At 45.3% G+C, this 13,948-nt stretch overlaps 1 protein-coding gene across 1 annotated transcript in view; it reads left to right on the plus strand.

Moving 5' to 3' along the window:
* Positions 1-2,632: 2,632 nt before the first annotated feature.
* Positions 2,633-13,948, plus strand: part of SLC2A13 (solute carrier family 2 member 13) — a 140,820-nt gene continuing 129,504 nt past the window's right edge. Inside the window, exon 1 of the mRNA XM_056847038.1 lies at positions 2,633-3,227. Within this exon, the coding sequence (XP_056703016.1) occupies positions 2,633-3,227 (595 nt within the window). The remainder of the gene's footprint in view (positions 3,228-13,948) is intronic.

Consider the following 13,948-nt stretch of genomic DNA (forward strand, 5'->3'; position numbering starts at 1 on the left):
TATGGGAACACTGACAGGGCAGAGGCGGTAGTTAACCCTTTTTTGTATGGGCTGTTCTGATCAGAAGCATCCTCCCTATCCCCCCCCAGGAAAAATTCCTCCCATCTGCTGCTTCTCCAATTAAATTCAGAGTCTCTGCCACCACCGCCCTTTTGTGCCGTAAAGTTGCAGCCGATGGTGACCCTGTAGCATTTTAAAAGCAAGACATTTTCAGAGGTGGTTTGCCATTGCCTGTCTCTGTGTAGCAACCCTACTATTCCTTGATAGTCTTCCATCTAAATACTAACCAGGGCCAACTCTGCTTAGCTTCCAGTGTCTGACAAGATCAGGCTAGCCTGGGCTATCCAGGTCAGGGCACCCTTAAGTAAAGGTAAAGGTCCCCTGTGCAAGCACCGGGTCATTCCTGACCCATGGGGTGACGTCACATCCCGACGTTTACCAGGCAGACTTTGTTTTACGGGGTGGTTTGCCAGTGCCTTCCCCGGTCATCCACACTTTACCACCCCCAGCAAGCTGGGTACTCATTTTACCAACCTCGGAAGGATGGATGGCTGAGTCAACCTTGAGCTGCCTACCTGAAACCAACTTCCGTCGGGATCGAACTCAGGTCGTGAGCAGAGCTTGGACTGCAGTACTGCAGCTTACCACTCTGCGCCACGGGGCTCTATTCAGGGCACCCTTACTGCTCTGTAAAACTGGTGAGACTGACCATGTATTTTTTCTGCTTTGGTCCTAAGAGAACTGGCAGGCAATTGTGAAGAAAGGCACAAGGTGTCTTTTATTGTAAATAGGCTTGGCAGCTGATCCCCCAAGTATGGACTGGCTATGCTTACAACCAGGTTTATTTATTTCATTTATACCCCACCCTTCTACCCATTGGGGACCCAAAGCAGCTTACATCATTCTCCTGTCCTCCATTTTATCTCATGACAACCTTGTGAGGTAGGGTAGGCTGTGAGAATGTGACTGGTCCATGGTCACCCAGTGAGCTTCCATGGCAGAGCAGGGCTTCAAACAAGGGTCTCCCATATCCTAGTCTAATCCTTTAACCGCTATACCACACTGGCTCTAAGAATGTAAGGCCCTGGGCACTTTACAAGATGAGGTCCTCAGTTACCATGCTTCACCACTTTCCCACATGGCAGGAAAACTGACCCTTTATAGCCTGAAACGATGCATGTTTACTGAGATGAAAGTTCCGCTGAATTCAATGGGATTTATTCTCAGGTATAGGAACACAGAGCTCACTTGTATAAAGCTGGGGTTTTTTTGGTGGTGGGGTGAGTTCTATGAACTCAGTGGGCCTTAAAGTCTAAGCAGCATCTTCACTACATAGAATTAAGTCCTGTAATATCCAATGGGACTCCTTCCTGGTTATGCTGCAATTCCACACATGTTGTCCTGGGATGAGTCCCATTAAACTCAGCTTGCCTCAGAGTGCTTATTTGGGTTGCCAGCTCTGGGTCTGGAAATTCCTGATGATTTGAGAGTGGAGCCCAGGGAAGGTGGGGTTTGGGGAGGGGAGGGTAATGCCATAGAGTTTAGTCTCCAAAGCAGCAATTTTCTCCAGGTGAATTGTTTGCTGTCATCTATAATTTTGGGAGCTCTCCAGGCCACACCTGGAGACTGGCAACCCTAGCTCATGCTTAGGACCGGGCTGCAGGTTTGCTATTTATTTGGGGCATTTAAAAAACCTTGCTCTGCTCTAAAGAGGTCAAGGTGGTGTACATGAGTCTCCCCCCTCCATTTTATCTTCACGACCACCCTGTGAGGTAGGTTGGGCTGAGAGAGCCCAGTCTAACCACTATACCACAGCGGCTAGTATACATGGTTGCTAGTAGCCATGGACGGACTTAAACCTGGGGAAAGGGGGCAGGATAAAAACATGACAGGGACAGCTCCATAACAGACTGCTTTTACTTTTTCAACTATATACTTCCAGAGGGGTGTTCCTCTTAAACCGCTGCAGCAACAGACTCCGGTTGGATCACTAAGACGCCAGTTTCAACCTTTCCCTTTCTCTCAGGGAAGAGAAATTGGCTGGTTGGACAAACACAAGTGAGGGCACGATCGGCGGCTTCTCTCGTGCTTATTGCGCGTGCTCACAAGAAGTCCCTCTCTCTCCCCCCCCCGTTGTCTTTTTCCGCCCGCGCTTGCTCCGTGGAAAGGCGAGGAAGGAATTCTCCCCACCTCGCTAAAAAAAAAACGATTTTTTTTAAAAAGGGGGCGAAAACATGCTCGGTCCCGCCCCTCCCCCCTTTTCAGTCACGCCTCTCGGCCCGCCCAGCTCGGCTCCCTGTTGGGCCAGCGCCCGGCCGAGGTGGTGGCAGCAGCAGCAGCAGCAGCAGCAGCAGCGAGGTGTTTATTATTTCCCCTCCCTGCCTCTCTCCCTCTCGGGTCCCGTGAAGCCGGGTGGGTGTGAGGGGGAGGCGGCTGCCGTCGTCAGCAACGGCCGCAGGCTCCGGGCTGAGGGGGAAAGCGGCGCCGCCTCGCCTCAGTCGGGAGGGCGATGAGCGCCGCCCGCCCGGCGAAGCGCTGCTGACCCAGCCGGCCGCTCCGAGCGACGCCGCGCCTGTCTTGCCCGTCCCCGCCGGTAGAGGCCGCTGAGCGAGGCTGCGGCGGCGGCTGCTCCATGTCCCGCAAGGCCAATGTGGAGTACACCCTGCGGAGCCTGAGCAACCTCATGGGGGAGAAGCGCCGGCGGCAGCAGCAGCAGCAGCAGCAGGCGGCGGCGGGGGCGCCCGACGTGGCCAGCCTGGGCGAGCGGAGCCTCATCGCCGCCGCCGCCGCCGCCGCCGCCGAGACTTGCTCCATCACCAGCCAGGCGTCGGGCGGCGGCGGCGGCGGCAGCTGCGCGGACCTGGAGCGGGCGGCCCGGCGCCAGTTCCAGCAGGACGAGACGCCGGCCTTCGTGTACGTGGTGTCGGTCTTCTCGGCGCTGGGCGGCTTCCTCTTCGGCTATGACACGGGCGTGGTGTCCGGGGCCCTGCTGCTCCTCAAGAAGGAGCTCCGCCTGGACGCTTTCTGGCAGGAGCTGCTGGTCTCCAGCACGGTGGGCGCCGCCGCCGTCTCGGCGCTGGCCGGAGGGGCGCTCAACGGCTGCTGCGGCCGCCGCGCCTGCATCCTCCTGGCCAGCTGCGTCTTCGCGGCCGGCGCCGCCGTGCTGGCCGCCGCCCAGAACAAGGAGACCCTGCTGGGGGGGCGCATCGTGGTGGGGCTCGGCATAGGTGAGTGAGTCCCGGGGCGAGGGGGGGGGGCCGCCCCGCGGAATTGGCTTGGCGCGCGCCCGGAGCGGCCGCCTGCAAACTTTCCCCCCTTCTTTTCTTTGCATCCCGCTTTGCCCGATGGAGGCTGGCTGCGCACCCCCTGCCGCCAGCTCCCCTTGCCTGCTGCAAAACTCGCGCGGTCTTTCTCTCTCTTCTGTGTGTACGAGCGTGGATGTGCCTAGTTACAGCCCTTGCGGCTGTCGAAACGTCCCGGCGAAAACGCACGGGAGGTTTTGCCTTGGATTTGCTGCTCTCTAGATGCACATTTTCCCCGTCTGAATTCTCAGATCTCTGCAAGGGGGCTTATTTTTTAGTTTTGAGAATTTGGCTGGGAAAAATGTGCTTTTAGAGAGTGGCAAACCCAAGGCAAAACCTCCCATGCGTTTTCACAAGTATTCTTTGCTCAAGTCTGTAAGTGTTCTGGGAGGAAGCTCAACTTCCCCAACTCTGGGAGAGTTGAGGGAAGGAGCTTTGATTCTGGAAAGTTTATACCCAGGAAGTCTGGTTGGTCTTTGAGGTGCTACTGGTTTCAAATGTTGCTGGTCTACTGTAGACCAACATAGCTACCCACCTGAAGCTGTCAACTCCTCCAAAGCACACATGAACTGGCAGAAGTGATTCAGATTTATTGAAAAGCATTAGCCAGTAAAAACACATGTGTCATTTATACAAAAGGTAAGACAGAAGTGAGGAACCAAAAGAGTTTTAAGAACAGACAGGATTTTATTCCATCCTATCATGAGGAACTGGTTCACTTATACGTGAAAGTTTATGGCCATTTATGCATGGAAGGTTTTGCCTTGGATTTGCTGCTCTACAGATGCACATTTTTCCCCATCTGAATTTTCAAAACTCTGTGTAGCTTATTTTTGAGTTTTAAGAATTTGGATGGGGAAAGTGTGAATCTAGAGAGCAAATCCAAGGCAACCCCCCGCCCATGCATAAATGGCATATGACATGTTAAAATCTCATTAAGGCTTTTCAGGGGCCGGGAGACGCTGAATAAGTGTATTTTAGCATCTGCTTCTGGGCATCTAACCAAGGGGACTCTTGTCCACAAAAGCTTATGCTGGAACAAAAATCTTTCTAGTCTTTCAGGTGCTGCAAAATGCATAACAAGAATTTATTTGAGGATAAGTTATTGTGGAGATGAGCCCTCTTTGTCAGATGGATAATACCTTGTGTTGATATAATACCACAGGACTGGTGCTTCAACGCAGGCAGCATGGTGTACTGGCTAGTGTCAGACTAGGATCCGGGAGACCCAGGTTCAAATCCCTACTCTGTCATGAAAACTTGCTAGGTGACTTTGGGACACACACTTGGCCCAATGTACCTCATAGGGTTGTTGAGAGGATAAAATGGAGAAGAGGAGAATAGTGTAAGCTGTTTTAGGTTCCCCATTGGGGAGAAAAGGGGGGGCAAAGTGAATAATCTATAGGGCAACCCTTCTGTAATGTAGCAATTGCTCAAAGTCTATCTGTGTTTTTTCTGTGCTTATCACTTTTTAAAAACTCTTAAAAGTTTTTCTTCCCAATTTTTATTTCACCTCAACCTTTGCAGTAATGCGATTGTAAGCAACAAAACTTAAGCGCTAGGTGTTGTGACCTGAACACATAATGCCTTTACCTACTGACAAAATGTTGGCCTCTTTCCAATGCAATTGGAAAGCAACTTTACTGTCACGCAGTCAGGATTTTACCTAGTTTGCTTTTTTTTTTTTAGAAAAAAACTTTGCCATTGCACATGATGATTCTTCACGAAAATTTGTCATGCTTGCACTGTTCTGGTAACCGTGAGCTATTGTTTATGATTTAGAAGTTCCATTTTAAATAATCCAAATCTAGACAACCTTGGTTGCCCCTGGGCAGGCCTTTAGCACTGGACCTCTTGTTCTGCCTAGTTCTGCCTAGTTAGTATATGACTACTGCTGCTTGAAAGTAACTGTAGTCTTGCATAGCTTTTGGCAAAGTGTGCAGGAGGGCTTACTGACTCAGAGATCCTGAGTTAGAACTATAAGGATGCATGCTGTGGTAGATTAAAGAAACAATTTAACTTCCGTAAAATGTTCCTTCATCTGTAAAATTGCTGTCACAGATTTGACAGTTAATGTGTTCATCTGTGAGCAAACAAAAATGTAGACAGGCACTCCTCCTGCATTACATTTCTTGTAGCATATTGAAGAGCACCCTTATGTTGATGCGGTTGAACATGCATGTGGCTGTGAAATGGTCTCTTTAATAGCTTCCTCTGTTCTGGTATATAGTATCATGCCATGAAATCCCTAAAGCCTCATTAATTTACATGACCCATGAACGAGTGCAGGAAGCAACTGTTTTTTCTTTTTCTCTCTTCCCTCCCCCTGCTTTTGGAAGAAGTGCTAACATCTCTAGCCGTGTGAATTTATTAGAACGGAGGTTTTAGTCTGATCTGCCTCTGAGTTGCAGGAATCTTGCTTGCCCCCCCAATTCTGAATAGTTCTGTAAAACAGATCAGGCTGATGGTGACTGAGTGCATAGCTGAACTCAGGCTTCTCCAGTCCAGGTGTACCTTTATATCCACAGCATCGCATTATCTCTTTCACATGGTTTTCCACGTCTACATAACTGTTTAGACCTAATTTATTCTGGTAGCTAGTGACTAGCAACACCATCGTAAGAAGAGGTACACCCTTCTCAGTCCATTGAAGTCAGTGGGCGTAGAAGGGTCTAATTTTGCTTAGAACGGCACTGAGTGAATGAAAATATGAAAGCAAATAGGCTATTCAATAAGGAGCATATGTGGGTTTTCCCCCTCAGCTTAGATTTCATTTACTTTGATATTAGGCCTATTGGTTTCAAGAAGACTTAGTTTCCAAATAAATATATTTAGGATCAGTGTCTTTGAATATGTTTGAATCTTGGATAAAAACATTCATTTTATATAGCAGTATCAGGAGGAGGGGATAGGCAAACCCCCTGTGCATGTGTCAAATGGAGGCATGCCCGCCCCTTCTGCTTGGCATGCAGGTTTGCTTGTCTGCCCAGTCATCTGAGGTGAGTCTCTGAAGTACTGACTGGTAGCATGGGAAAAGGGGGTGGACTTGATGTCCTTCAGATTGCTGTAGTATTCTTCATATTGATATTCCCTACTGTCACTTGTCACCTTTTGTTTCTCTTGAATTTTATAACTGGTGGAATTGTATCACTCTGGGCATCTGGAAAACATAATTGGAGGCCTTTGGGTTCTGAGGCTAGATGGCTGAGCACCAGGTTTAGTCTTTTCAGTAGGCACATAGACCTTGGAACTCCTTCTTCACAGAGGCTCACCTGGTACTGAATTTATGATCTTTTATGTGCTAGATGAAGACATTTTTATTTTCCAGAGCTTTAAGATAGTTCTGCACCCTGTGGATTTTTATCAGCTGTCCTGCTTTCGTACTTCTGTGTTTTAGGATGGTCTGCTGTCTTTTTGATCTGCTTTTAAGAGACCTGTAAGATCATTAGCATCAATATCTTAAAGTGATGCTCTTTTAATCCTTTTAATTAGTATTTTTTCTGTTTTTTGCTGCCGCTTTGAATGACTTATTGTGATAACGTCTTTTAAAAAATGTTGAAAGCTATCTTATAGATACTTGTATGTTTAGGTGGGGTATTCTTACCAAAGTAATAAAATATTTCCCCTCTTCTTGTCTTTTAAGCTTAGAATATCTTCTCCGCTGCTCCCTGTGGAAAGACATCATTGCTGTTTCAGTTAGTTCTTACAGCTACATTTTACAAAAGGCTGCTCAAAGCCATACTACTTCCAGTGTAATTTGAATAATTTATTTTTTCATTTCAATTTCTTTCCCCTCTTGTGTTTAGTATGAGCCTAAGGGCAGTGCCTGTCTTAATTTTTTATTTTCTGTTTTTCTTATAATTGTCTTCCAATGCATTGATATTATGCCAGATACATAACCCCCTCTGCCCTCAGACTTAAACTAAAAATACAAGACATGAAAGAGAATGGATGGAAAAGGTAGAAGGTGGAGATCAACCTAACAGTGTCAGAACAAGGTGAGCATTTATATACAGTTAGCTGATCTTTCCTTGCTGGCAAAGGCAGGTTTGCAGTGGCAGCATATTCCTATTGTTATGCAGTCCCCAGGGCACTGGCAAAGCAGAATTCTTCTTGATAGGAAGGAGGTGAAGGAAGCTGCCTGTAGAAAGATTCTGAGACAGGGACTGGTTGGAGAACTAAAATGCAAAAAAAAATTACACTGACCCCCTTGTGTGCTTCTGATCACGTTTAAGGGAATGATCTGTAGGTCACAGAACTATAGGTGGTTGGCAGTGGTAGGAATCGAAGGGATGTTGCATCTCCTCCCCTGAGGAATCCAATATGTATATTTTTTAAAAATTTCACTCGGTTTCCTTGGAGTTTAGGAATAGCATACACGATCCTCATTTTATTCTCCTAATCACCTTGTGACTTGATTGGGCTGAAGGAGAGTAACTGGCTCAACAAGTAAACTTCATGGCTGAGTGGGAATTTGCCCCCTGGGCCTTCCAGTTCCTAGTCCAGTGCTCTAACTACTGCATCACAATGGCTGTCAGATATTTTAAATGGGGAACTGAGAGAGAATGGTTTCCTGAAGGCACCTATTGTGAATGGGGTGAGAGGAGAACTGGCTACCTTGCAAAAGGCCATGATCTGCTATGACAGTTTTGTTTAAAACTCTCACATAACCACCATAAATAATTGGTGATTGTATTTGAGTTTTACATAGAAATGGTTAAAGGCTGTACGACTTGTGTTTTGTAGTCTTTCAACTTTGCTGTTGACATTTTTTTCTGTAACTGTGCATGTCATCAACTGGGGATCCATTACAGCCATAATCCATATGGCCTCCCCCTTATTCATGGCTACTTTTAATGTCCTAATGACACATGGCTAAATGTCAGCATGGCATAGTGGTTAGATTGTCAGGCCAGGATCTAGGATAACCAGGTTAAAATCCCTACTCTGCTGTAGAAGTTTGCTGGGTGACCTTGGGCCAGTCTGTCTGTCTGTCTCTCCCTCCCTCCCTCCCTCCCTCCCTCACACTTTCCACAATTATCACCCTTGCACACAAGTAATGAAAGCAGGCAAAGGAATATACGTATACATTCACGTTAGAGACATTAGTACTAGTTTGAGTATTTGTAAGGCCAGCATCAGTGCAGATTTGAAGCTGAAACACAAGAGTGCTTTTAATGAGGAAAGATTCTGCTGTTATATAAATTTGTTCTACCCCAGTAGGATATTTTAACAAGTTCATGAATTTATATAATACTAGCACAATAGAGAAATTGGTTCCTGATGTATTAGGTGAATCCTTGCTAACGGTATGTTTATGGTATAATAAGCAGACTTATGAATTCAAATGAAGATTCTCAATACCTTAGCTATGCCATAATGTGCTACCAGAACTGCATTTGTGGGACAAGAGTCTCATAGTACCTGACGAAATGGGCTCTGGTCCACAAAAGTGTATGCTAGAATTTTTTTTAATGTTGATTTTTAAAGGTGCTGCAACTCTCATATTTATTTTTGTTTCAACAGACTTATAATAGCTCTTCTGAAATTATTAACAGTTTTGGGACAGCTTTATAACAATAAAGTTAAACTAGATTAAGACCCACGTTCAGATCCCCATTCTGCCATGGAAGCTTGCTGTGTGACCTTGGGCCAGTCACATACACTCAGCCTAACCTACCTTAAAGGGTTGTTGTGAGGATAAAATGGAGGAGAAGAGAACAGTGAAAGTTTTGGGTCCCATTGGGGAGAAACGTGGTGTGTAAATGAAGTAAATAATAATGCTTTCACCTCTGAGGGCAGCCCCACCTCCAGAAAGAAAGAACTGTCCTCATCACCACCTCACCCTGGGGAGTCTGGCCAGTTTCTGCTGCTTTCAAGTACTATATCCAAATACCAAGGAATAAGATCCACTACATTCAACAGTACTTCCAAATAAACCTACTTGGATTGCAATTCTAGGCATGGCATACTTGGAAAAGCATTGATTTAGTTTTTCTTAATATCATTGGGGTTTCTGGTCTAGGCTGGAATATTCAGAGAAGCCCCAAGGATGAGTGGGGGAATCTGCCATGGAAGAGACTGGGGGGGGTGAGGGCTCTGGCCAGGGCAGGGCCACATCCTCATGGCTGGCTGGCTTTTCTCCCCTTGCACTCTAGTCCTTGGCAGAAATCTGACCTCAGGGCTGCTGTGAGGGCTGGGTTTCCAAGACAGTCTGCCCTGGGGCCAAGGCTGAGGGGAGGAGCTTCTGTCATTGGCCCTCTGGGAAATTTCCCAGTGAGTTCAGTGTCTAACCCACCCAGGCTTTCAGAGCTTAATTAATCTGGTGTATGGCAATATTAATCTGGTGGATGGCCCAGGCTAGCCTGTTCTCATCAGATCTCAGAAGCTAAGCAGGGTCAGCCCTGGTTAGTATTTGGATGGGAGACCACCAAGGAATACGATGGTTGCTGTGCAGAGAAGGCACTGGCAAACTACCTCTGTTAGTCTCTTGCCCAAAAGGGGTCGCCATAAGTCGGCTGTGACTTGAAAGCACTTTACACACATGGCAATATTATTTTTGCTTCCAGTGATAACAAATAGTTGCCTTCTTATGGAGTTACACAAGGTGACTTGTAAAAAAATAGTAAAAATAATTATCCTTATTTCATATTTGGCAGTATGAAAAAATATCAGCAGTTGGACACTAGATCGAAGGACGGACTACTAATGCAAGTGAACATGATTGATTAGTTGATTTCTGCATTATTTTGATTTCTGTTTGTTGGTCTTAGGACTGCTTAGTTATAATGCACAGTTTAGTGCATAAATTTACTCTGGTTTTGAGTCAGAACCTGCCAAGTAGAGATGTAGAAATTCCAAACTGTTGTTGCCCTGTGTTGTGTTACAGGTTTAATCTGAAAACTGGACTTCTGCCAGCCTTACTATCAAAAGCACTGAATGAGTTTTCGAAACTGTGCAACATTTTTTCTGTAAATTGATACAAGTCACTATTGTTCTCTAGCAGTTAGTGCTAGCTGAACAAACAAGAAGTGAAGATAGCAGATTGCGATTTTGTTAATGGCAAGACAGTGCTACCTCTCAGCCATTTGGATAACAATTTCATGAGCATACAGCATGTTAAATGTTACTACTGAGAAGTTAGTCTATATCTGATAAAATGTGAATAAGAAAAAAACTTTTTGGCAATTATATCATTTATGTATGATATGCATTGGGAAGGAATTATGCCCACAGAGGTGGCATATAAATTAACTAGTGAAATAAAATTTATAATTTAGTATTTACACATAATGGGTTGCAGTTGACTAGTTGAAAAAAATACTGTGGAAACACTCTGGAAGCCAAATTAAATTGGTTTAAAGTAACCATGCATATGAAGAATTAAAACCATTGCTGTTCTGCTATTTTCTATTATATTTTAATGTTTCAATTGCCAGTATGAATGTATTTACATTGGCTTATGGTTGCTGTAAACTACCTTTTATAACTCAGAATGGAACTAATAAGCTTATATACAAACACGTTGTATATCAGCAGCAGAAGCAATGTCACTAGAACTATTAAACAGATTATTCTGTATGCTTTGCAAGTTACTGTAGGAAAAATTACATTTGTGGTAAGTACTGGATGAATAATATTGCTGTAGCAAGTGGAGTGATCTGACCATCAAGTTTCAGTTGCTTCTATTTTGCCAGTTTAATGCTTCACACAATAACAGATTTATGTCTTGCATTGGGAGTAGCATGAATTCAGGCAGATTTACTCACCTGTAGTCAGATGTGCCTTCTTCAGATTGAGTTATGGATTTCAGTTTTAGGCTCTGCAAACCTGTGGCACACTAACTTTTCCATAAGAAAAATGATCTGAAAATCTGGACGATGAAGATAGAATGCGAGGAATGCGAGTTTATAGCAAGGACTACTTTTTTTTTTAATGGATTGTAAGAGATAACTTGCAAAGTCTAAATGTGTATTGGATATCAAAATGTTTAATATAGTTAACTCTGCATAATATCAGAGATTAGACTTGTGTATCTGGAAAAACCCTTATTGCTGGAAAAATGGTACTTAATACAAATGTCATTACTGTAATTCTAAATTGGAATGCTGCATACACATGTGAGTTTTATTTGATATTCTTTCCTCTTCAGATTCTGATAAATTGTGTTTTCCTTGTTCAACACAACTTCTACTGAGTGGGAAAAACTATACCAGAAATATTGGTAGAATTCTTTGAGGTTAGATTACGTTCTCAAGTATTAACAGGCCCTTTATTTTATCATTGAAATAGTCACATTTAACATTTTCATCATGAAATCAGCCATCAGAGGGAGATAAGGAACTTGAGTAATTTCCACAAGGCCTTAAATAAACAACATAGTAGATTAGTAATTATAAATTCAAGATAGAAGCAAAAAGCTAGGCCACTAAAAGAGTAATATGGTAAAACAAACTTTTCAGCTAAACCACATTTTGGGGCATTAAATATACTGTGGATGATGATTATATTTACTATCAATACTTTGCTTAAAAATTCACAAAGATTAGGATAAAGTATATATGGTGATATACAGCTTTACTAGTACAGCTGTTTTCCATCTTAGTTGCTTGTTTTAGTTCTGAGAAATTTGATTCGATTGCCTTAACCCAAGCAGAAATGTACCGTATATACCCGTGTATAAGCCGACCCGCGTATAAGCCGAGGTGCCTAATTTCTCCCCAAAAATGGGGAAAAATTAAACACCCGCGTATAAGCCGAGGGTCGGCTTATAACCCCTCCCCCCGCAGGCTTACCTGACAGGCTCCTGGTGGCGAAAAGCGGTGCCAAGAAACTGTATGAGATAGATAAATCCTGGGGCCATGGGTATGCTAGAATTACCTGTTGTAGATGCCCCAGTTACAGCCCTGCAGTCTTCTGAATTTTTTTACTGAAGATGGAGGAGGATTTATTAAAGATATGTGGACAGAAAAATGGACTTCCTGTCTAGAAAGGTGCACGAGGCCTCAGCCTTGGCGATTCAGGCTAACGCGACCACAGCACTCATAGCCAGAGCCACTAATGCTTGGACACACACACACACACAAAAAGGTTATTAAGCTTCTGCCCACAGCCGATAATAGGGTGGCTGAAGGCCTTTCTAGAGTTCTACAGGCGTCTTCCTTCATGGCAGACGCATCCCTAGATGCCCTAGTCTTTGCCTCCAGAACTGTGGCTTCTATCACAGCTATTAGAAGGGCCTTGTGGCTATGATCTTGGCACGTTCACTATAGATCTAAAGCCATTTTTGCTGGCTCATCCTTTTAAGAGAGGAAAACTCTTTGTAGAGAGATTAGACAAGATGCTGTTCGACACCAAGGACAAGAAGAGATACATGTTAAAGAACCATAGGAAGGAGTATAGGTAAAATCAATACCAACAGTCCTTTCATTCTTCCCATACGCTGTCTAGGTTTAGACAGGATCAAAGGCGTCCCTCCCGGCCCTCCCAGAGAGGCTCCTTTCAAAGGTTCAATAGAGTCAACCCCCCCCCCCAGTCCCAACCTTCAGAGAGGACAAATCGGACAAATTCCCAAGAAGGAACAAACAGTGACGCCAACGTCACAGTAGTGGGGGGGGGGAGACTGCAAATGTTCCTCCCGCGGTGGGGCAGAGCCCAGGCGAATGCCTGGGTTCTGCAATTAATCCAACAGGGATATGCAATTGAGTTTCAAAGGAAATCACCAGATCGAAGTGTGAAGTCCCCACAATATCGAACCAAAGACAAACACAAGAGAACTATGGAGGCCATTTTGCATCTCTTCAAATAGGAAAAGAACGGGGACTGGAGGGCGATTTTAGATCTCAAATTTGTCATTTGCTTCATCCCGACAAGACGTTTCCGTATGGAGACGCTGAGAACCATTGTCGAAGCCCTGCGACCTGGCACCTACATGACTTCCATAGATCTAAAAACCGAAGCCTATACGCATATCCCTATTCACACTGCCCATCGGCGCCTTCTCAGGTTCAATTACATGAACCTCCACATGCAATTCAAAGCCTTGCCCTCCGGTCTTACATCCGCCTCAAAGGTCCTAGTGACTGCTGTCGCCCCTTGAGGAAGGAAGGGATCCAGCTGCATCCCTACCTCAACAACCTCCTCGTATGCGCATCTTCCAAGCAGCTAGCCACCAGACACACCAACCGAATCGTTCAGACCTTACAAGGTCTTGATTACCTAATCAACAGAGCCAATTCCAGCCCAACGCATCCTTCACCTGGGGGCCTTCATAAACTCCAAGGTCTTTCTACCCGAGGCCAAGGCACTCAAGATAGCTTTACTGGCCAAGTCCACAGCTAAAGCTCCACAACATCGCCTCATGGCTCTCACAAGACTTCTAGGATTAATGACATCCTGCATCGGCTTAGTGTCCTGGTCCCGGTTCCATGCCCGGCCCCTTCAGGTAGCTCTACGACCCTTCAAGCTGCTCATTTCGCACAAGATCGACAAGCGCATCCGCCTGCTGCCAGCAGCCAGATCCAGCCTAAGACGGTGGATAGACCAGACCAATCTGACAGTGGGCCAGACTTACCTACACGAGACTCCCATCCAGTCTTCTGCTCAGGGTGTTTGGGCCCCTCAGAAACCAACTCCACATCAAGTTC

This window comes from Euleptes europaea, chromosome 3 (assembly GCF_029931775.1).
Source record: "Euleptes europaea isolate rEulEur1 chromosome 3, rEulEur1.hap1, whole genome shotgun sequence".
NCBI classification, from domain to species: Eukaryota; Metazoa; Chordata; class Lepidosauria; order Squamata; family Sphaerodactylidae; genus Euleptes; species Euleptes europaea.